The 24,701-nt window shown below is 41.0% G+C and overlaps 1 protein-coding gene across 5 annotated transcripts in view; it reads left to right on the forward strand.

The window, feature by feature from the left end:
• The window catches only part of U2SURP (U2 snRNP associated SURP domain containing), a 47,172-nt gene extending 45,242 nt beyond the window's left edge, over positions 1 to 1,930 (forward strand). For all 5 annotated transcript variants that reach the window (XM_019656930.1, XM_019656929.1, XM_019656928.1 and 2 more), the window contains 2 exons: positions 95 to 271; positions 1,384 to 1,930. In XM_019656930.1, the coding sequence (XP_019512475.1) occupies positions 95 to 271; positions 1,384 to 1,522 (316 nt within the window). In that variant the 3' untranslated portion in view covers positions 1,523 to 1,930. The remainder of the gene's footprint in view (positions 1 to 94; positions 272 to 1,383) is intronic.
• The last annotated feature ends 22,771 nt before the right edge of the window (positions 1,931 to 24,701 follow it).

Below are 24,701 nucleotides of genomic sequence, written 5' to 3' on the forward strand. Positions count from 1 at the left end.
AACTGATAGGAATTAATAGCTAATTTAGTAGAAGGAAAATGAATACCTGATCCTTTGCTCACTTATGGCATGTTTTGGGGGCTTTGTTCCATAGGAAAAGGCGACACAGTACATCCCCTAGCCCATCTCGCAGTAGCAGTGGTAGACGAGTGAAATCCCCATCACCAAAATCGGAGCGGTCAGAGCGTTCAGAAAGATCTCATAAAGAGAGCTCACGGTCCAGGTCATCTCACAAAGACTCTCCTAGAGATGTTAGCAAAAAGGCCAAAAGGTAAATGCAAGTCATGTTTTGCAATATTTCAAACACCAATTTCCTTGTCATTCCACCAGCTTTTGAAAATAATTTTGTTGGTAGCCATTTTTTAAAGGATTTTTGAAAACCAAAGAGACATACTTTCATCTTAGATTATGCCTTTTCACATTTCCATACCAGCCTCCTCATGACTAAAGCCCAAGAAGGCTTCCAAAAGTAAAGACCAGCCAAGAATTAGAAACCTCATACCCAGTGTTTCCTATGGAGTAGCTGCTTTACTTTTCATTCTGTTCTTTAGTTTCTGTAGAATATTCGTTGATTTTTGTCAAGGCTGAAAGAAAAATACATCCCCCTACCCTCCGGGAATCGTAATAACAAGTTCTTAGGTAGAAACTTGTAGAAATAAATAACCATTTCTTCAGTGTGTTATTTAGTGTGTTACGTACTTTTTTCCAGAAAAGTGGTTCAGAAATGTTTTATTTTTATAGAGGAATTTTCCTGAGCGCTAACACTGCTTTATGTCCTAAAACTTTATTATTGTATCCATTTTTAGTAAAATATTTATAAAATCGGTACCTTTCTCCTTTTCTAAATGGCACTTGCATGTATATATAAATTATTTATTTGTTTTGGTAATCTTCATGAATAGCACTTAACAAAATTATACTGTCTTAACCGGTTCCCAAGGATGATATTGCTGTAGTTGGTGCTTTTTCCTTCAAGGAGACAGGCTGAAAAGCTGCCGTGCTTTTAAATTTTTATTAATGGTATTAGATGCTATTTTGAACTTTCTATTTAGAGGTTCAGACTTTGGGGGATATCAGTAACTTGAGGAACTTGTTAAAAATGCAAATTCCCAGTCCCTACCTCGAGATTTTGATTCAGTAGAGCAGTGTGGTAAGGCTCAGGAATCTCTTTTTAAGCAAGTGCACCACCGGTGATCACTAATGCGTAGGAAATACAGAATCAGTTGTGTGTGTGTGTGTAGGCAAAGTATAAATTTGGGAAGTTTACAGCCTTTTTTTCAGTTCAGTGATTTTCGTTGTATTCCCTTAAAGCTCATTTTAGATCATTTAAATAGGTTGAGTCACATGAGTACTTTGATACATTGTTTTTGTTTGTTTCCTCAGATCACCATCTGGTTCAAGGACACCTAAAAGATCTAGGCGCTCACGGTCTAGATCTCCTAAAAAATCAGGGAAGAAATCCAGATCCCAGTCCCGGTCTCCACACAGGTCTCATAAAAAGTCAAAGAAAAACAAACACTGACATACATTTTTAAGATGCTGTCACTTATTGGAAATGCGATTTTGTTTTGTGCCTGAACGGTCTGTTTTTTTAAAAAACTAAAAAACAAAAAATCAAATGAAAGAGCATTCCTGGGGTTTTTGTTTATTTGTTTGTGAATGCATGTGTAAACTCATGAGTATCTGCATCTGTAGACCTGTCATTGTTTTTTATTGTATAAATTACTTTCGTTGTGGCTGTTTCTCAAGATGAAATTTTTATTGTGCTAATGAATTTCATCAGCAATGTGTATAATGGATCTGCTGGCAGTAGTAGTATTTTGTTTTAGGATGTTGTGACTTAGCAAAAATGATACAGATGTCTTCCCCCCTTTTGTAGCTTTGACAATTTGAATTAGATTTCAAATAAAATCTGAACAGAAAACTGTAATGTGGTTTTTTTGCCCTGTTGGTGACATCAAGTCTTTTAAAGTACTACTAAGTGAGTTTAGCACTTCTGTTGTGTTTCTATACCTAATGCGCTTTACGAGCTCCACTGTTGACATCGCTGAAGTTTTATATTTACTGAGATGACTGTCAAAATTAAGGGACCCAAGACTCCCGTTTGGTAGGTTTGCCAACCAATTTCTTAGAGAAGGTTCTCATGGGTCATCCTGGCACCCGGAGACCAAAGACTAGGTGGATGTGGCCATGGTCTTCTGTGAATGGAATGCCTGGCTAAAATGGTGTTTCTTTTTTCAAAGAATCAATGTGATTTCGATACTCAACCTATGTCCTGATCAACTACTTATTATTAGGGACAACTTAAATATGCATCTTTGATTTCATCTTGTATCATGAAAAGTTTATTTATAAAAGAAGTTTTCTAACAATGTTTTGTTTGAGAATTGTCCTTCTATAGCCCACTGTGGGCTATCTTTTAAACACTGGTATTAGTATATTTCTACAAGGTTCTGTTTAAAGCACCTTAGTTTTTTGTTTTGTATTGTTTTATTTTTTTAAGGAATTTCATTTTAGCTTTAAGTTTAAACTTTAAGAATAAAATAGTTTTCAGGAAACTTAACATCCAATGGTTTATAACTTCAAGGTGGAGAAAGTTGATGTAAACGGTTAGCAGAGTTGAAATCAGTGATGCAGTGGGAATAAAACTTGCTGCAGTCTGAGGAGGAAGTAGGAAGCCTTGAATAATGTTGATCATAATGTTGCTATAAACATGACGTAATAAAGGGTTATGTAGACTTGAGCTGACACTACTATTTGTGACTCCTGCTTTCAGGTTTCATTTAGGCACTGCACTGTGGTCTGACGGGGCTTTCCCCCTCCATAGAGAGAGTTGTTTTCAGTTAGGTTGCTTTTTTAAAATGTCATTTTAAGTTGTTTTACTTAATCTTGCCTAGTTAAATATAAAGTACGCTGTACCCGTGATTTGGGGAATTGGTGTATTAGCTGAGCAGTGAGGCCTGCTATTTCCAAATGGGGCAAACCTACAGCAGCTTTAGGAATGAGCCAATCAGATTCTTTTACTTTGTGGTTCTTACCAATATGCAGTATTGCTTGAAAGTTATTCTTTATTGTTCACGCTTGTTTGTCCATATTAGGAAATGTTAATTTCTAAATGTTGCTCAGAATAATGAAACATGAACATTTGGTGCTGGTTTTCACAAACCTACAAATATAGCCATTTGTAAAGTTACATGTTTTTCTCCCCCATTCATTGCCTGGGAGAATGGAATTTTATATAATTACCTTTCTTTGCAAAAATAATAATGAGCTGCTGGTGATTTGGGCATTCCATCATTCATTAGTATCTAGTATAGACTTAGAAATAATTAGTCAGCTAATGATTTTGCCAGTCAAGTCGCAAGGAATGTTTATTTCTCTCTCTTTTAAAAAAATATCCTAGAGAAGAAATTATGTCAGTTTTTGGTGCTTGTTTGTATTTTTTTCTACTGCAGTGGAATTTAGAAGTTCTTTTAATGTGGAACCAGTAAAGAGCGAGCATCATTTATCTTATTGTGGCTAAGATTGGTTTCCTTATTGTGTGGATGGGTGAGGATCTTAGGCTTGACAGAATATCTATTCTGGGAAGTTTGTTAATGTGTGTATTTAGATTGCATTGGATTTTTTTTTTTTTTGGAATTGCAAATGTAGTGTTTGATAGGTTTCAAATTTTACTTAATGAGAAAATATCTAGAGTAAGCCTGTTTAATTCTCCATGGATTCTATGAAAGTTTAACGAGATTAGAAATTGGTGAATAGTAAGGGGGTAGATATTTTACTATATTTTTATACATAGCACATTATTCATCTTGTTTCCTATCCTAAAGGACTCTTTTAATTGTATAGCAAAATTTCTACAGGTTGACTAAAATGTTCCCAGGAAGGGCATTCTAGTTACAGGAACTGTCCTGTTCCAGCCCTGTGATAAGACAGCTAACTGTCTTCTCCCGTAGCTGTCTATAAGAGGAGGTCCTGTTGTCTGCTCTTCTTAAAGCGTATGGCGTAAACCCGATAAACAGGATTCCTTACCATGTTAATACCATTTAATCTCCCTCTCTTCTGTAGGTGGGAGAAAGTAAGTAAGTAAATGGTGGTCTGTTTCTTACCAAAGAGTGAGACCTGTGATTGAAAGAATCATGTTTGTGAATTTTTTTTTTGACTGTTAGTAAACAGTAGAGGCCATTCTGAACTATAATATGTAGAGAAGTTAGAGGTGCAAGAATTAAACGAAGAGCCCTGACCCAAAAGAATGCTCGTATTTAGCTCAGAATGTTCTTGGCCTTTCTACTAAAGTTGCAGATATTATTATACACTGACCTAATTTTTCTTTATTGCAGACAATTCCTGTGGGCTTACCCTGAGACTTTTATCCTAATTATAAAGAACCTTAAGAAAGAGGAAATACTTGCTTATGACTTCTGTATTTTCCCCCCGAACTTTAATATTCTTAAGCACTTAAAAATATTTTTAAGAAATTCCAATCATCTAATTTAGGTTTATTAGAAATATTCTGTACACATTTACCTCCACGGTGGTGTAAGTTCTGAAAAATTATATGGCCATGGTATCATTTTGATTATTATAAATGAGAGCAAATTAACCTGTATTGCCAAAGTGACTTCATTATCCTATTCAGGTGACCACAATGTGATTTCTTAAGCAGAGAAAGTTGTTAAAAAAAAAAAAAGATACCGCTTTTCTAAGACTTGCATATTGAAGAAATAAGAGGTTTTCTCCCTTAATGTTTTTCTCTTCTGTTATATTTTAATGGAAGAGCTAGTTACAAAAAATTCAGTGCGGATACTAACAAAAGCACTAGTGACTAAAAACTCAGAGAGCTTGGTTTCTTCATATTGCACATGCATGTTTCAGAATAGTGTTTAGGGGTGTTTAATTCATTATGCTTTTGGCTTTTTTCTTTGTTGTTGTTAATCAATTTCCCAGGACTTAGATAATGCACAAATACAAATCCGAGGGGAAATGCTGTGTCATAGGAGAGCTAAGGAGGTGGGGACGTGCTGCTGTGCAGAGTGAGCCGTGTTCCGTTGGCAATTTAGTGCCTCGTGTTTATTCAGTACCACCACCTCATGGAGCTTCGATGTAAATGGACTGTGTGTATAACGGTTATTTATACAGTTTTGTAGACCTGTAGATAAAATGTCCTCACTCACTCTCACATGGAATTGTGCTTGCAGTATTTGTGATTTATCTTTTTACTTCAACAGGCTCTTGTACATTTTATCTCTGGTGATTTGAAATATCAGGAAACAATTTTTCAGAAATGGGAATAATATAGTTGAAATCAGCTCAGCTGAAATATTCTATAGCAAGACAATTTCCTGTGGGTGAACTAATTCTATAATTTAGTTACTCTTTGTGTAAGGATTAAGTTTATTGTGGAGCTGCTTTCCAGAATGTCACTTTATAGTTTTTCTACATAAAGACTATATAGTTACAAACAAAGGTTGTGGAATTTCCCTTTTGTTGTTGTTTTTTGACTTAATTTCTTTAATAAAAATGTTGTTTTCATAGCAAACTTTAGACTGTTCATGTAATTTTCTCCATGCAGTTTTTCTAATGCAAGCCCAGTAAACCTATCTAGTTTTTGGCAGCTTTCTCCCAAGTGAAATAAGTGATGTCACGTTATCTGTTGTAGTTAAAATGTTACTACATTTTACATGTTTAAACTACAATAAAGTATTTTCATGATAGATTAATCTCTTGATTAGGAAATTTTGTTTCCTTATTGGTTCTCCCCTTTTTTGAAGAGTTATTTTGTTCTATTTCATTGAGGAAAATTTTGAACATACACAATAATAGAATGAACATTCATTAATACCCATCAACCTGCAAATATAAACCTATTCGTATGTATCTCTGTTTTGTTTTTAAAGCGTAATAGAGCCCAGTATCATCACATTAAAAAAATAATTCATTGGTTCCATTTTAAATTTTTATTATTTTAATTGTGGTAAAATATAACAAAATTTACAATCTTAACCATTTTTAGGTGTACAGTTCGTAAGTGTTAAGTGTATTCACGTTGTTGTGCAGCCAATCTCCACAACTTTTCATCTTACAAAATTGAAACTTTATCAAACAACAGCTCCCCCATTTCTCCCTTTTCTTCCACCCCCGGCAACCGCCATTTTAGTTTCTGTGAGTTTGACTACTTCAGATACCTCAAGTAAGTGGAATCACACAGTGTCTTTCTGTGACTGGCTTATTTCACTTAACATAATGGTGGCATGTGTATTGGTTCTTTAAAGCCTTTTTCTTTATAGTTTCTGTATTTCCTTATAGAATTTGGAAAGGATTTTCCCCAAAGGCACAGTATTTTCAAAGTAATAACCAAGTATATATGCCAACTACCCCATACCACTTACTTAACAATTTTTATCGCTTTTTGTGCTGTATTCTCTTTAATGGTTATATATGATGTAATTTAATCGCAACAATTCATAGCAGGGGGTACAAAATATACTTTTAAAGCAAACCTATGTGATTTTGAAATTGTAGTGAATTACTATTAATGACCATACACAGATGCTGACTTAGTTTTATTTATTGTGTCATGAAAAGGAAACTCAGATTTTGGCATTTAGTAAGCTCTGTGTTTGGATTAGGCACTCATTTTGCTGTGGAGTCAAATTTGGATTTGAATACCAGCTCTCCCCCACTGCGATCTTTCAGAATCTTCTTTTCTTGCCTATAAAATGGGGTGGTAACCGTGTGTGTTTATTGTAAGGATGAAGTTACATATAAGTCATAGGCACATAGTTGTCATACAGAGGTATTGGAAATAAGTAAATATCCAGTATTCCTGAAAACCAGGGATGGGAACATTTTTTAACCAAAAGAGTTACACTACAATTCCATAGCACACTTTTAAAAGATACTTTCTTGTACTTGATTTGTATTTAAGAATTTACAAACTTACACTTAGGGATATGTTGGTTTTATTGCACACTGAATATCACTTCATAACCTGCTGTCCCAGTCTTCTAGATCACATTAAATTCTTAATCTCCTTTGAGAAAATCATTTTTATTAAGTGGATTTAAAATTAACGTTTTATTACTTGTCATTATAGAATTCCATTAACTAAAGTTTCCTAAAGGAAAAATGTAGGATATATATGTGAAAGCCTGGAGAATAGTGTGAAATAAAATAAAGCACTGGATTTTTTGTCCAAGTTCAAAGTAAAAAAAGAAAAATCAGTACAAATTACCAGAGGTGAGCAGCAGTGTGCAGTTTTCACAAAATGGACACAGAACAATATCCTATCCTGAAAACAGATAAAAAGAGGGTCAATGTGAGTGACACTGAACTCTTGTATTTTGTGTGTATTTGAAAGTTATAGTTTGTATTTTCAGATTATGCAGAAATAGAACTGTACCCTAAAATTATTGTTAGGACAGAGAGCTGAAACCATACAGAATAAGAAAAGGACATTACTCTTTAAATTATACTCAGAAATAATGGCTTTGTAGCAGTGTCCTTAGGACATTTGTAAAGCACTTAGGCATTCTAGAAACTGCATAAACGTGAATTTGGAAGAACAAAACTTTGGTTAAAAACATTGGTCCTCCATATAGCTAAAACATTGAAATTGAAAAGAAGCACCTCACTATACATTGACACTGGCTAAGCAGCCAAATAGTTCTATTATGTGAAGTACTATTAGATGATTTTTTTTATTCAGCATATTTTGTTGTACTGCAATGGCCATTGGGTTTGTGCAGTTTATTAAGAACACAGGAAAATGCTTTTCAGTTGGTATTTGGCCGTGCTACCATTTTAATAAAGGATTTGTCAAAGTCTTCATTTCTTTCTGGGAAAGTAAACTACTTGGGCCTAATGTAGGCCTCCCGCTGGGGTGTCGTGGCAGCAAAACCAACAGGTGTTCTAAGTAGATTTTTTATCTTCATATCCTCCAGTCACAGTAACATTTAGCTAATGTGAATTTCAGCTCTAAATTTCAAGATCACATATGTTTATTTCCTAGGGTGCTTATCCTCAACTTCTGATACATCCTGTCTTATTTTAAGAATGTTTCCTCACCAGAAAAATCTGCACATCCAGCTCTGTGCCAGATACTTGTGTGTGAGTGCAGGAAGGCAGAGTATACGCACCAAGGATTCCCCAGTAGCATCACCACCTACAAATGCTGGTTCCATTCCGGACTGATCGCCCTGAAAACATGCTGAATCTCAAAACAGCAGGCAAATGTTAAAGAAAGTCTGAGTGGGGAATGATTTTTTTTTATTCTCCTGACTGACGTGGAACTTGTCAAAGCCTCTCAGAATATGTTTTATTTGCATGTATTTTGTAATGAAACCGTAGTCTTTATTTTGACAATTATAATAAAACCACAACAATGAAGAATGAGAGAAAGGTTTGGCGCTAAGATAAAGAAGTACTCGGCCTACTGTATATTTCAGAGTTTGTAATACCATTCATGATAAGTTGGAGAATTCGACCATCTCGATCTGTTGAGAGTGTTTCTAGAACAGCGTATCTGGTAATATTCTTCATGATTAAGATCTTGGCACGCGCTGGTGTTCTACCCTGTGAAGAGTCTGATGATTGTCTTCAGGTGCCACAGCCTATCAGGGTGGGATTCAGAGTACTTGGCTGCACAGATGATCTCAGCGTCCCTTGTGTCTCAGGTGTCCTATGTAACTCAGAGGACAAGAGCCTGCAGGCTAGTTGTAGTGCCAGGTGTACCAATACCTGCCCTTGTAACCTAGACGTTGCCCTTTTGTCGTGTATCTTGATGGGTCCTTCTGTGCCCTTGCTGGGGACCCGAAGGCCATGAAGACCTGCAGAGCACCTTACACCTGTGTGGAAGATGGCTTAGCTCTGGAAACAGAGCATTTTGATGAAGATGGAGGAGGAGGTGATATATTTTTGGAGAAAATATAGGACTTGCCTTGCCCTCCTTACCCCTTCTGATTGCCTGATAGTACTTTTTTCCTTCTCACTTGCTTTGAAGCTTTTTTTGTAGAATGTGTTGCAGACAAGGTAAATATGATAAGCTGTCTGATCTTGGCTGAAATGATATTTCTCTCTTGTTCTGATTTCTTTGGCCAAAATGCTCCCCGATGCAAGAAGACAGATGGTCAGAGGCATGAAGTATCAGATGTAATCACTTCCATAGTCTCATGTATGAGTGAATCTAGTCAAACCTTAAGACCTTAAGAATTTTGGATTTTTTGGGTGGGATGTAATTTTTAAACATGAACTTCTGACCATGATCATCTTTAATAAATCTGGATTGGCTGCTACACAGCTTGATAGGTAGAAAGCTCACAGAAACTGAGTGGCTCCCAAAGACCCAGCTGTTTGTTATTTTGTGGCCCAACAGACCTGGCCAGCCATCCAACGTGACACCTGGATCCCAGCGGCCCAGAGACCCTCTTCAGCCTTCCTCTGCTGCAGAGCATAGTCCAGTCACTTCCCAGCTGGGTGGCCTTGGTCAAGTTGCCTCACAGGAGGCGTGTTGCGCCCATTCCCTTGTTGGCTGCGTGTGGACGCCATCCACTTCACAGGGTTCATCTCTGCACTGGGCGCTGTTCTAAGCTGAGGACCAGGATGATGAATAGAACAGTTGGTGATCCTTTGTCGTGGAATTTATGTACTAATGGGAGGAACCAAACAAGACTGTTTCAGATGGTAAAATGACTGACAGAAAAACCCAACGGTGGTAAGACAGAAAGTGGGTGAAATTACCTCTGTAGAGAGGCTAGTCAAGGCCTCCCTGTGCTGGTCACATTTAAGCAGAGACCCGAGTAATGAGAGGGAGCAGTCAGGGCCCTGTGTGCTCCATGAGGGAGCTGCAAGGAGGGGTGTTTTAAGGGACAGTTGGCATGCTGAGGAGTGGGAAGCAGCGTGGCGAGGAAGGTGTGACATTGAATGCACTTAGCTAGGACTAGGCCATTGGATACAAGGAAATGGAGTAGCTTTGGAGATCACTAGCCACTGCAGAAAGAATGGGACAGGGGCGAGGAGGGAGAAGCAGGAAACCAGCTAGGAAGCACTTGGTTATGAAGATTACCTGGGATCATATGAAAGTATCTAGCATTGCCCCAAGCACATAGCAGCTCCTTAAATAATTTAACCTCTCCTCTATTTTCCTTGGATCTTTTGATTCTTTTCTCGCCAGCCCCCTCACCCCACCAGAGGCTAAGTGTTGACTCTGAGATGAACTTCACTTGGTACTTAAATCTACCCAGGGTAGGACAAAGCACCCTTATGGCTCTTGGGCTGGTATCTGAGGAAATGATAGATTGTGTAAACTACATAAGCATTCTTTCATATCTTCAGTTCACTACTACCCATGGCTCTCCTACCTACTGCACTAATATTGAGTTGTCCAGAAGTCATGACGCATGTTTGCAACAGATGGCACTAGTTCATTTTTGGAAGTACTAGAGTCATTGGTGCCTATGTTATTGCTATGTCATTTGACAGCTGACAGTTCTAATTTCATTCTAAAAAAAAAATTGAGCAATTTCGTTGAATTTTGGAGATTTTACAAGTTGAAGATGGAAGACCAAACTCTGCATTTTTGCCATGTTTTACTGTTTTACAGAAAGGGAAGAATGCGCATCAAGCTTGTGGAAAGTTGCATAAAGTTTATGGTGACAATGCTCTACAAGAATGTCAGTGCCAACGGTGGTTCACGAAATTCTGTGCTGGTGATTTTGATCTCAACGACGCTTCTTGGTCAGGGAGGCCCACCGAGGTTGATGACGACAAAATAAAGGCATTGATGGAGTCAAACCCATGTTACATGACACGAGAGATTGCAGAAACATTGAACATCCATCCTTCAATTGTTCATGACCACCTGAAGAAGCTGGGATACATAAGCAAGCTCAATATTTGGGTTCTGCATGAACTCAAAAGAAGTTCATTTGACAGCGTGTATAAACATCTGCAATATGCTCATTTAACATGAGAAAAACGATTCTTTTTTGAAGTAACTGATAACTGGTGATGAGAAGTGGATTGTTTACAACAATGTGGTGCGCAAATGGTCTTGGTCCCGACGTGATGATTCGCCTCAAATGACATTGAAAGCAGACATTCATCAGAGGAAGGTTATGCTCTCAGTGTGGTGGGATTTTAAAGGTGTCGTATTTTTTGAGCTCCTACCAAGGAACCAATCAATTCGAACGTGTACTATCAGCAATTGGACAGTTTGAACAATTCCATCATCCAGAAACGTCCAGAGCTTGTTAATTGTAAAAGTTGTGTTCCATTGCGACAACGCGAGACCACACACATGTTTGATCACCTGTCAAAAATTATTGGAGCTTGGATGGGATGTGTTGCCACACCCACCATACTCGCCTGACCTTGTGCCGTCAGGCTTCCACTTGCTTTGCTGTCTTCAAAACTCCTTGTGTGGTATAACATTCAATTCAGATGAGGCTGTAAATCACCTTGTTCAATTTTTTGCCCATAAAGACAGGTCCTTCTATGAACGAGAAGTTATGAAGCTCATCGAAAAATGGCAAAAGTTTATCGAACAAAATGGGCAATATATCATTGATTGATCTTTGTTCTTCATATAAATAAATGACCTTTGAAAAACATAGACAAAATACATCATGACTTTTCCAACAACCCAATAGGTGTTGCTTGGAAAAAGGAGATGTGTGGTCAAGTAAGTTGGGAAACACTGGACTAAACAGGCAGGCTTCTTCACAACAATGCTTCTCAGAACCCTGAATATGTACTTGTATCCCCAGGCAGGACTCATGACATCATAGTTCCCAAATTTACCTGATCTCAGGGCTAAAGTTCACCAAACATATTTTGGAAACCTCTTTCAAATTGTGGTTGGACAACTTTCTTTTCAGTCTGGTGGTCTGATTAATGGGTTGTGTAGGTGTGTCAGTTCTTTGGCACAAACAGCAGAGACCATGTATAGCTGAATGAAGCAAAAAGGAATCGAGTGGAAGCCTATGGAGACTGAGGAACTGACAGCGCAGCTGGAAAGCCAGATGTGGAAATCAGCAGGGCGTGAGGCAGCAGCGTGGGAGCCAGGCTCATAGCATTGGGCAGCCTGGCCAGGACCCCCAGGAATGACCACAGCTCCAACTTTCTTCAGCCTTTGTCCTTCTGGACGTTTGGGTTCCAGGACGATGGGCCTAGATTTGCAGGTTACAAACTTCTAGAAAATGTAACTTTAATGGCTACAAATAATCATTTACATAGTTTGCCAAGACCCTGTTAGAAACAGGTTGTTTCCACTTTTTTTCTAAATACTGTGATGAACATCACTATGTATAACATTTTTTGCTTTAATTCTTTAAAAAATTTTTTGGATTATTCCTAGATATGGAATTATTGGGTCAAAGAATATAAACATTTTAAAGCTCATGTGATGTGTGTTGCCAACTTTCTTTCCAAAAATGTACTATTTTAGACTGTGACCTTGGGGAATGAGTACTTCACCACACCTTTACCGGTACTGGGAATCTGTGACACTCTGTTTTAAAAAGTAATTCAAATTGGATGAAACCACTTGCTCCCAGCTGGGAAGGTTCTGGAATCTATAATCAGAGGTGATTTTGGCAGGTGACATAGATGGGTGAGGTCGCGGGTCTAGTCATCTGAAGAAATATGTGGATCTAAGGCAGCCCTGCTGTACAAGCCATTGTGAGTGGCATCCGTGTCCCTGGATCCACACCGATTTCCCCTGACAGCTGAGGCAAAAGGCCAAAGACTCCCAATGTAAATCTGTTGTCACTCAGTTTTTTGGTTTTTTTAAACTACTTTATATTATTTTTAGAAGAAGGAAATTATATAGTAATTTAAATGTAAGTCTTTGGGTGACTTGCTGTTTTTAGGTTTTTATGTGTAAATGTTGCCAGGTTAGGTTTTCATGTGTGTAAGTGTACACATGGCTGTGCATTGCAGGATGAGGACTAGGAGAGAAAGAAAGGAAGACATTTCTGGTACATGAAAAAAATCAGTCTAAGCAGTGCTGTGTCTCCTTTCCCAGACAAGGGGTCACCTAGACAGGTTTCCATTTTTCTACTCTATCTTGGTATATGGTTAGGGGAACCTTTTTTTTCCCCCAAATGACCTTTGAGATGGAATACTGAGATTCTTCTCTGCTAAGAGTTAATAAAAAAAAAATGGACCTCATTCTAAATGAAATGTCAGGAGGAGAAAGACAAATACCGTATGATTTCATTTATATGTGGACTCTAAAACTAATGAACAAACAAAACAATAACAAACTGACAGACACAGAGAACAGATAGGTGGTTACTGGAGGGGAAGGGGGTTGGGGGTGGGTGAAAGGGGTGTCTGGTGATGGATAGTGATAGACTTTTTGGGGTATTCACTTTGTAGTGTATACAGATGTCAAATTATGTACGCCTGAAACATAATTTTTAAAAATATTAAAGAACCAAATAATTAAGTTTTTAAACAATTGGGCCTTAAGGTTCTTATTCTCCAAATCTTATCTTGTGTTTGATTAATCTACAGAACAGCAATACTGAACGTCAAATGTGGTAGCACTGTGGGAGAGTGGACCATGTCTGCCGTAAGCTTCCTACCCTCCTTATCACGGGTGAGGAGACACCCCAGTTTCCAGGCTTCTGATGTGGGTTTGGCCTTTTAACAACAGGGTCAGTTAGGAGTCATCCTTCCTTAAGCCTCTACCCCTATCACCCAAGGTCAGAAAAAGGTCCTCACATTAAACAGTGGTCAGGAGAGAACCACAGACACCCAACCCTCCCTCCTCTCCTCTCCTTCCTCACAGCTTCCCACAGTTGCTCCTACCATTGTTTTTCTTTGGTCCACCAAAACTGAATTTACCGAGTCCTCTATCCCAGGTTATGCCCCAGACTCCCATGCTAGCCTTCACCCCAATGTCCTAATACCCCTCAGGCCGAATATCCCCTATTCTGTCCAGGATTCACAATCCAATAGAAGCAAATGCCCCTATGTCCCCAGCCTCCTTTCTGAATGTTTCTCTTGCCTTCTTGTTTCCATTCAAACAGAAACTAAGAGGAACATTTAGAAAAGAGTTTGAGGATATAGGGGATTTTGCTACTGTTGGACTGTGAATGCTAGAGGATAGCTGGGGAAGGTTTGTGACCTTCACATATAATCTCATTTGGAAATAACATCAGAGGTCTTAAATTTGAGTTCTTGTGTGCAAATGTGGCTCAGAAGTCCCCCTCCTTTGCCATAATGCAGAGGGTACCAAAAAAATGTATACACATTTGTAATAATACATACCTATAACAAAAGATGAATACAAGTCATGTTTGACTTCTGCAATTACAAGAGGTGCTCAGTGGTTCCCAACAGTCTCCAGACACTTCTGATTACGACGAACATTGTTTGGTAGACTTCTGTGGTGAGCTTGTAAACTGTACCAACACCATAGCAGAAGAAGCAGGACTTGTTGCTGTGCGAGGCCTCCTGGATCTTCCCTTGTGCACATCACACACAGGACCATGGGTCTCAAACTTATGAATGTGTGCAATTGTTAGGGTGTTGGAGGTTCTGTTGCATACTCACGCCTCCATTGTTGTATTTCCACAATGTTCTCAAATTTTATTTTTATTTTTTTAAAAGATTTTATTGTGGAATTGAGGAAGGGGAACAGCGTTGGGGAATTGGGGAAGGGGAACAACCAAGTTGTCCTTCAATCTTAGCTGTGGAGGGCACATTCTGATAAGTGCTCAAGTATGAGAGCCGCTGTCGACACCTACTTTGAATCCACAGGCGACCTCTCAGAGCTGGGTTCTAGAACAGAACAAACCTCTGGCCTTTCAAGGGCAGCAGTGACACCTGTGACAGGAGACCCAGGAGCCTGATTTTCTCTTGGGCTTCTCCCTTCTGTTCCAGTCTGAGGGAAAAGCTGTGGACCATTACAAGTCTCCTGAGGGTATTAACTTGTTTTTTCTCCTTCTCCATCATGAGCATAATGTGTTGGGCTAATAAAATGCCACATGGACCTCATTTCTGCGGTCCCCTGGTGGATCCAGGATATAGTCTATAAAAGTCCTCCTCATAGGGGATAAAGGAAAGCCACACAAAAATGAATATCCGAACAGACTTACTAATCATCTGAGTTCTGCTTTAGAGAAGCCCAAATCACCATGTGTTGCCAGAAGTTACACATACTTACGGTAAGGATCTTGGTAAGGTAAGAGGCCTCTTGGGGTGGACAAGATGTGAGGATGTTAGAATTGGAAAGGGCAGGTAGAGATGGTAATAAAGTTGTGTCTCATCTAAGAATAACACAGAAAAATGGTAACATGGATTGTTTAAACTCTCTGAAGAGTCAGTTCTCTGTGCAGTAGAACTGGTAGTGGATGACCCTTACAGAGCGGAAGTCACAGGGACACGCTGGGCACTGTGGTGGAGTCCAGGTCTGCATGGCCCTGCTCCACCTCCCCCGCCAGGGAGAGCGAAGCCATTCAGACTTGCAGGGGCTGAAGCTCACGGGCTGCACACATTTTGAGACTGTGCAAAGGAAGTGCCCATCCCCGCTTGTGTGGAGGCTTTACTTTTCTTTTTTTTTTAAAGATTTTTATTAAAATATAGCTAACATACAATATCATATTAGTTTCAGGTGTACACCACAGTTATTTAATAGTACCCACCTGGCACTATACAGCATTATTACCATATTATTGATTATATTCCCTATGCTAAAAAAGTGATCACCATGATAATTCCAGCAATCATCTGACACCATCCCTCACAATCACAGTAATTTATTGACTATATTTTTATGCTGTACATTACATCCTCATGACTTGTTTTATACCTGGGACTTTCAAACTCTTATTCCCATTTATCCCCCCCCTTTTTAATTTTTCAATTACAGTTAACATTCAATGTTATTTTATATGAATTTCAGGTGTACAGCACAGTGGTCAGACATTCATACAACTTAAGAAGTGATCCCTTTGACCAGTTAATACCCACCTGGGAACTACACACAGCCATCACCATATTATTGATTACATTCCCCATGCTTTATTTCACAACCCATGAGCATTCTTTAACCACCAATTTGCACACCTTAATCCCTTCACCTTTTTCATCCTGCCTCCCAGCCCCAGCCCATCTATCACCTCAATAAATCTAGTACCCATCTGACACTATACATAGTTATTACAATATTATTGACTATATTCCTTTTGCTATATTCTACATCTCCATGACTACTGTGTAACAACCAATCTGTACTTTTTAATCCCTTCCCCCTTTTCACCCAGCCCCCCAACTCCCTTCTCATCTGGAAACCATCAAAATTTTCTCTGTATCTATGAGTTTGTTTCTGTTTAGTTTGTCTGTTTATTTTGGGCGTTAGATTCCACTTAGAAGTGAAATCATATGACATTTGTCCTTCTCTGACTTACTGCACTCAGCACAATACCCTCTAGGTCCATCCATGTTGTCACAGATGGCAAGATTTCACTCTTTTGTTATGGCTGAATAATAGTCCATTGTATATATGTACCACCTCTTCTTTATCCAGTCATCCATTCAGGGACAGCTAGGCTGCCTCCACATCTTGGCCATTGTAAATAATGCTGCAATGAACATATGGATGCACAAGTCCCCTTGAAGTAGCATTTTGATTTTTTTCAGATAAATGCCCAGAAGTGGGGTTACTGGGTCCTGTTTGTCTCTTGTTATAGCCTTTGTTTTAAAGTTTATTTTGAGGCCGGCCGAGTGGCACGTTGGTAAAGAGCTGGATTGGGACGCCAGAGGGCCCTGGTTCGGATCCCACATATGAGGGTCAGTGACACCGCCCTCTACAGCTAAGATGCTGAACAACAGTTCAACCTGGAGCTGACCTGCCGTGAGTCACTGGTGATGGCGTAGGCTGCAGTCCCTGTGGCAGTGGGTTGCCATGGGCTACCGTGTGTAGCCAGCAGCCAGCGTGAGCAGCCAGCAGCCACAGTGAGCGGCCATACAGAAGCCCGTGACTGATCTACCTCGCCCGGGAAGAGCACAGTGATGGTGCCAACTTGGGCCACTGAAGCAATGTCCTCCACAACTAGACTGAAGAACAAAAGGACAGCAACTTGTCTGTTCCCCTTCCCCCAATTCTCTAGCGCTGTTCCCATCCCCCAATTCCCCAATAAAAATCTTAAAAAAAAAATAAATAAATAAAGTTTATTTTGTCTGGTATAAGTATTGCTTCACCAAGCTTTTTTGTTTGTTTTTTTCCATTTTCATAGAATATCTTTTCCATCTCTTTACTTTCAGTCTTTGTGTGTCTTTCAATCTGAAGTGAGTCTCTTGTAGGCAGTCTCTTGTAAGGGTCTTGTTTTTTTAATCCCTTCAGCCACCCTATCTTTTGATTGGAGCATTTAATCCATTTACATTGAAAGTAATTGTTGATAGATATATAGTGATTGCCATTTTATTATTCATATTATAGATTTTTTTTCATCTTAAGATTCCTTGTAATAACTGGTCTGGTGATGATGAACTCCTTTAGTTTTTTTCTTGTCTGGGAAGCTCTTCATCTGTCTTTTGATTCTAAATGAAAGCTTTGCTGGGTAGAGCAGTCTTGGTTGTCGGTCCTTACTGTTCATCACTTTGAATATTTCCCGCCAGTCCCTTCTGGTCTGCAAAGTTTCTGTTGAGAAATCAGCTGAGAGCCTTATGGGAGTTCCCTTGTGGGTAACTAAGTGCTTTTCTCTTGCTGCTTTTAAGATTTTTTTCTTTGTCTTTAACCTTTGGCATTTTAATTATGATGTGTTTTGGTGTGGGCCTCTTTAGTTCATCTTGTTTGGGTCTCTGTACTTTCTGAGCTTGTATATCTATTTTCTTCTCCAGGTTAGAAAAGTTTTTCATCATTATTTCTCAAAGGTTTTCAGTTCCTTGCTCTCTCTTCTCCTCTGGTACCCCTATGATGCAAATGTTTTTACACTTGAAGTTGTCCCATAGAGACCTTAAACTCTCCTCAATTTTTTGGATTCTTTTTTTTTTTTCTGCTCTGATTGGGTGTTTTCTGCTACCTTATCTTCTAAGTTGCTGATTTGATCCTCTGCTCCATCTAATCTGTTGATTCCCTCTGATGTATTCTTCATTTCCATTATTGTATTCTTCATTTCTGACTGGTTCTTTTTCATGTTTTCTATCTCAATTTTTATGTTTCCTATATCTTTGTTGAAGTTCTCACTGAAATCATTGGGCATCCTTATAACCAGTGTTTGAAACTCTGCATTTGGTAGGTTTATTTTCTCCATTTGTTTAGTTCTTTTTCTGTAGCTTTGTTCTGCTCTTTTATTTGGGACATGTCTTTAATCTTCCCGTTTTGGCTGCCTTCTTGCGTTTGTTTCTATGTGTTGGGTAGGGCTGCTATGTCTCCCAGTCTTAGTAGAGTGACCCTATGTAGTAGGTGTGTTGCTGGGTTCAGTGGCACAGTCTTCCTTGTCACCTCAGTCATGCACTCCAGGTTTGTCCCCTGTGTGGCTTGTGTGTGTCCTCCTCATGTAGTTGAGCCTTGGTTGCTATTTGCACATCAGTAGGAAGGATTGACCCTCAAGCTCATTGGTTGTGAAGACTGGCTGTGACTACAGTGGAGGAGTTGTGGTGCAGGGCCTGACCCTACAGAGCAGGATCCACCTCAGCAGGACTCTGGTGCCTGCACAATCCACCCCTTGGGTGTGACATCCTTGGAAGCAGTTGGGTGATGCTCCATCTCATTTCAAAGCTGGCCACTGGGGGCGCCAGCCCCAGGACCTCCTGGGAGGGGACCCACTGCAAGTCAAGTTCAGCTGCAGCCCTTGTCTCAGGGCCACCTGACAGGAACCATAAAGCAATCTGCAGATGGCTGCTGCCTGTGACATGCTTGGAAATGCCTCAAGAGGCCAAGCCATGAACCAAAGCTGGCTGCCACTAATGCTGGGCTTAGGGCTACTCAGCCAGAGGTGTGGGACACACTCACCAGTTGCTGCTTGTCTGAGTTCCAGGAACCTTTGAGAGACCCTAGGAAAGTCTTCAGCATGAGCCAAGGCAGGCAGTTTGTATGAAAAAGCCATTGGAAACAGCTTGGGTATGCCCAAAAGTTGGGCGGGGTGGGGTCTCAAATCAGCAGGGTGTGGCAAATAAACAGCATTAGCCAGCTTGATGGAGGCTCAGATACAGTGGCCATGTACATTTGCATGCAGGGAAGGTAGCGCGGTGGGGGGGGGGGAGTTCAACAAAGAAACAATGGCTTCTTCTAGCTCCTCTGTCCAGGAGAAAGCTGCCCCTCCAGCCCTCATCCTGAAGCCAGACAACTTGGTTCTCCACCATATGTCCCTGCTGCCTCTCCAGCTGCTGTCCCAGTGCTGGAACTCAAGGTGAGTGAGTACATCAGTGAGTAAGTCTGTGCACAGGCCCTTTAAGAGCAGCGCCTGGGACTCCAGCTGCCCTCCATCTCACTCAGTCACAGTCTCTGCTGGTTTTCACAGCCAGAAGTTATGGGACTTCTCTCCCTGGCACTGGAATCCTGGGTTGGGGAACCTGGTGTGGGGATGGGACGCCTTTCTCCTCCAGGGGAGCCCTTTGCAGCTGAGTTATCCCTCCCAATTTTTAATGGTAACACGGTGTGGGACCAGCCCATTCTGCATCTCTGCCCCTCCTGCCAGTCTCAAGGTGGCTTTTTTCTCTATGTCCTTAGTTGTAAGGCTTCCATTCAGCAAGATTTCAGGCAATTCTCAGTGACGGTTTTTCTGTAGTTTAGTTGTAATGTTGATGTGGTCGTGAGAGAAGGTGAGCACGACATTTACCTATTCTGCCATCTTGACAGTAATCTCTGGAGGCTTTTCATTATGCCCTGGTTGAAGAGCATAATAGTTTGAAGGCTAACCTGGAGCACCCAATAGCCCCTTCCCTGGGTATGGGGGCACTTAGCCCCCTGTGCAGCCATGAGGGTAAACTGGGGTAACCTCATCTGACTGCTCACTTCTTTGCTGCAGGGAAAGGTTGGGGCTGGACACTTATCACTGTCTATCTTCCTTCCCTTTATTCTGCAAGCTTTTTAGTTCATCTGTAAGTTGGGTACTTCCTCCAAGAATGTGGAAGGATGAAGAAACAGCTTCAGCCTTCAGGGAAGAGATGTCCTTGCCTGCCTCTGGGTTCCATGGAGACAGCAGGAAGTCTGCAGGTGTCCCTTACATGTGCCCAGACCTTGACACTCTTTTGGTAGCACCTTCCCCTAAAAGGAATCTCCATGTTTGCCTTAGACAGGCTGGCCGTAGCCATGTCTGTGCCTGTTGGAGACACGCCAGGGGCAGGCTGGTGACAGCATGGAATTTTCTCTAAGCTGCAGGTGTGAAAAGAAAGTGGGTATCATAACTGATGAAAAAGACTCAGCAGAATGGAATTGCCTTTCCATGTCATCGACACTGACAGGAAAACGTCAGCTCATCCAAGCAGCTTGTTCTGGTCTAACACCCAGAGTTTCTGGGGGCCCTGTTCTTCCCCAGTGGTGTAGGCCCCAGGGTGTCTCTGCTCATCTTCTCTAACACATTTGTAGTGAGAGGAGACACCATGCTGCTGGATTTGCAAATGAAAGTGTGTGCTAGCCTCTACAAGTTGGGGGTACATGGACCTTATAGGATTAAAAAGAAAGTCTTAATGAAGGAATATTCTCCAGATGCACTGTATTCAATTTCCTTTGATATTTCCCCTGTAAGTGACCTTTTCTTCTAAGAATGGGCCTCTTTCATTCAGGGTGTCATCGTGTTTGCTGCTTTTTCTTTTTCTGGGCTCATTCTTCGTGACATAATTACTACGTCCCTTGTCTGGACCTCAGATGCTATGATTGCAGCTTACAGTTGGTGAGAAATAAAAGGCTTGAACAGATGAATTCTTAAGAGACCAAGGTCCTGTATTTATCTCAGTAGCTTAAAAAAGATACAGGGCAGGGAAACACAGGAGCTGTGATACACAGATGGAATTATGGCTAAGTGGAATGCTTTTCAAAGCTTTAGGTGGCATTGTTGGATCTGTGAAAAAAACTTCTCTTTTCCTAGGTGGCTCCATAAATTCTGAAATCCAATCAGGCTGCTGTGCAGGCTGGATTTTCAATTACTGCCAGAAAGAACTGGAACGTGGGTGTGGAAGAGCATTTCCGCATAGACTTTTCTTCTCCTTTGGCTTTGAAATCTGTATTTCTTTTAGTAAAATACCTGAAACAGGTATGCATACTTGTTTTGTCCATGTCACTTCATTCCGAAGAACTTTTGCATTTTTACGAGTTATTCTTTCCAAGAAGTCAGTGAAACAGAGTCTGGTGTTAGCAGCTCCATGTTTTAGGTGGGAAACTGAGGCACATTTGAGGTCTGGCATCTTGTCTAAGCAGTGTCTTCACATTTCTGTTTCAGTACTGAATGAGTCAGGGCTCTTAGTTGAATACAACAGAAACTGACTAGTGCTGATAGAGGAGAAAAAGTTATAGGGCAGTTCCCGGAATCACCGTGAAGGCAGGCGAGCCAGGCTCAGAGAATGGGTGGGAAGGGAGGCGCTAATGGCGCAGACCCCACAGACCCCACAGACCCCACAGACCCACAGCTGCCTCTGTCAGACTGGGTTCCAGTCCCTTCTGCCTCTGCGTGGGTGGTGAACCGAGCTGAGGTTACAGGCCAGGCCCTCAATGCAGAGTCTGGGACTGGGAGTGTTCGCCCCTTCCGTCCCTCTACTGGGAAAGACTCATGCTGGGAAAGCTGTCAAACAGGGGAAAGAGATTTGGTTGCTGGTGAAGTGTGTGTTCATAGCTTTTGCCCATTTCTTTATCAAGTTCATAACTCATTTAAAAAAATGTTTCTGAAAAGTCCTTCAACATTTATCTTTGGGAAATTTCTGGGAAACAATAAAAAGCATAAGAAGCAGAGAGCCAGCTTATCCCCAAACCATAAAAATTTTAATGAAATATATTTGATTCTCAGACTAAAATATTTCTTGTCAGCAGAGTATTATTATACAGGGTTTGATGTAAGAATTAGTAAGGAGCCATGGGATGCCTTGATCTCTCATTTTACTAGCTATCAGGTGCAATCCCAGAGGTGAGTGAAAAATAATTAAACAATTGAAGAAAAAAACAACCTCATTTGCTGTGTTTTAGATTTTCTGAAAAGATAATGTTCTAAAGCCATAACCTTAGAAAACTAAGGAACAGTTTATTTTGAGCCCATCACTTGAGCCTAAGTTTTTCTGTAATTGTGATAAAACACTTAACCCAGAGTTCATTGATCTGCTAGAATTTCATACCACTTGCTTTAAACTGCACAATCCATTCTTCCTACCACATCTATTAACACGTATTGAACATTCAGTACAACCTATCATTAAGAAGATGTAGAAAGACCTGATCTTGAAGCGTTTACCAATTAGGTAAAATGGGTCGGTTTGCTGCAAGAGCCCTGCATTTAGCTATTACATTTCATGAGGGAGCAGGGCTGTTGAACCTCCCAGCCTGTGGAGCAGCCAGACAAGGGCCTCACCGCTTGATTTCTGGCTTGATAACCTGATAGATACTTCACAAGCTCTCCTACGGTTTACATCGTGGGAGGCCCCTGCTGCCTGAGCCCAACACCCTTCTGGGGCTCCATTAGCCATCCCCTCCTCAGACCCTGACACCCTTGACAGCCACAGGGTGGCGGCCTTGTCAACACATATCCTGAGGGTGGGGAAGCAGCTGTCCCGTTCCTAGCCTCCAAAGACCAGTGCTGGCCAAATGCATAACTGAGGGGTGGGGGGTGGGGTGGGGGTGGGGGAGAAACTTGGAAAGCTCACAGATCAAGAAAACAAACTGCAAAGACCTCTCTGTGGAGTATAGGCGTCTGGGTGGAGGGACGTCTGCTAGACTTAGAACAATTCTATGATCTCACCTCAAGTGAGAACTTTCATTTGGTTCAGTGATAGGTTTTCTCCTGGAAATCACGTGGACTTTGATCCAGGAATCCTGGGACCAATGAATGCTGTGGGAAGAATTGATTCCCATGATCTCAGCTCTTTATGTTAAGACTGCGAGTTTGTGGAACTGGTGTGTTGAAAGAATAGGAGTCCTGAGGACTCATAAGGACCCACTTATTCTCCCCTCTTGCCCCCAATCCCCTCCAGTCACTCTCTCCCAATAAGGAGGAAGAGGGGATTTTCTCCCTTCACCAACAGCTGTCTCCAGAGCCTCCTAGCCTCAGTCTTCAAGGTGGTATCAGGCTAACGGTTGCAATCTTTGAGCCCCTCCTGTGCAAGTCTTACATTAATGGTCTAGTACCAACCTGGGAAATGTGTGATACTTGACACCTATTGATTTTTTTTTTGGCCATGTGAGCTTTAGCCAGAGCTGACACTGAACGAGGCCCATTTTGACATCCTGTGTGTGTGTGTGTGTGTGTGTGTATGTGAACCTCCACGGCCAGTCTTCCTCTACGTCCACAACTAGTTATGTGTCAAATGTAATACACCTTTCAATAATACAAAAGAAACCAAACAATATTGCATAAAAGAAACTAGGTAGAGCTTAGAAAGGAGTGATGGAAAAAAGAAAGTAAGTATAAATATAGGAAAATGGAATAGGGCTAAAAACCACACACAGCTCCTATCAGTGGGCCACAGTTGGACTCTAAGCTTTCCAGTTGAACAAAGAGGAGCCCAGCTGGTCTTAAAACATGAACCAGAAAGAATTTCTTTTGGGCCCAGGTAATCAGTAGGTCATTATGATTAAAGTAATTTTAATCTATTTAAATAGGATTTATTTTTTAAATCTAGACAAGTATAGTGCTATTAATTCTCTTCATCACCCACCCTTCCTCCTAAAAAGCACCAACATCAAACAAATAAACAACATAAAAATCCCAAAAAGAATGAAATTTGCCCAAAAGACAAAATTGTTTCTAGCTTCAGTGTGCAGTCAGTGAACTACTCTACCAATGAATATTGTTGCAGAGGCAGTTTCCAGTTAAGAAGGAAACAAGAGAGGACAGTAGATTTTTTTTGTTTTTTTTTAAGATTTTATTGGGGAATCGGGGAAGGGGAACAGACAAGTTGCTGTCCTTTTGTTCTTCAGTCTAGTTGTGGAGGAAGTTGCTTCACTGGCCCATGTTGGTATTGTGATCATTGTGCTCTTCCTGGGTGAGGCAGATCAGTTGCCGGCCATTGGACCGCTGCTCACGGCGGCTCACGCTGGCTGCCAGCCACTCACGGTACCTTATGGCAACCCATTGCAGCCCCACTGCAGCCTACACTATCGCTGGCGACTCACAGCAGCCCAGCTCCAGGTTGACCTGTTGGTCACCATCTTAGCTGTAGAGGGCGCAGCGTCACTGGCCCATCTGGGATCCAAACCGGCTGCTCAGAACTCACGCTCCCAAGCCAACTCTTAACCAACAAGCCACTCAGCTGGCCTGACAGTAGGTTTTTTTTTTTTATGGTGCGGCATGCATTCTATAATTGCACCTCATAGCCAGTAGCTCAGAGGTAGGCAAGGGACCCAAGCAGCAGACAGAAGGGAATTCCCCACTGGGAATTTGAATCACTGAGTGACTTAGAGACAGAGAATGCTTGGCTGTCATTCACGCCAATGGCTGTGCCTGGGTGGGGCTGGAGCCCAGTCACTTGGGCAGCCCCAGCCGCCTGACCAGACCTACTGGCCTTGTCCTTTGTGAGCTGGGACTTCTGCTTTCCTCTCTGTCCTGCGAGAC

The sequence above is a fragment of the Hipposideros armiger genome, unplaced genomic scaffold, assembly GCF_001890085.2.
Source record: "Hipposideros armiger isolate ML-2016 unplaced genomic scaffold, ASM189008v1 scaffold_270, whole genome shotgun sequence".
Classification (NCBI taxonomy): domain Eukaryota; kingdom Metazoa; phylum Chordata; class Mammalia; order Chiroptera; family Hipposideridae; genus Hipposideros; species Hipposideros armiger.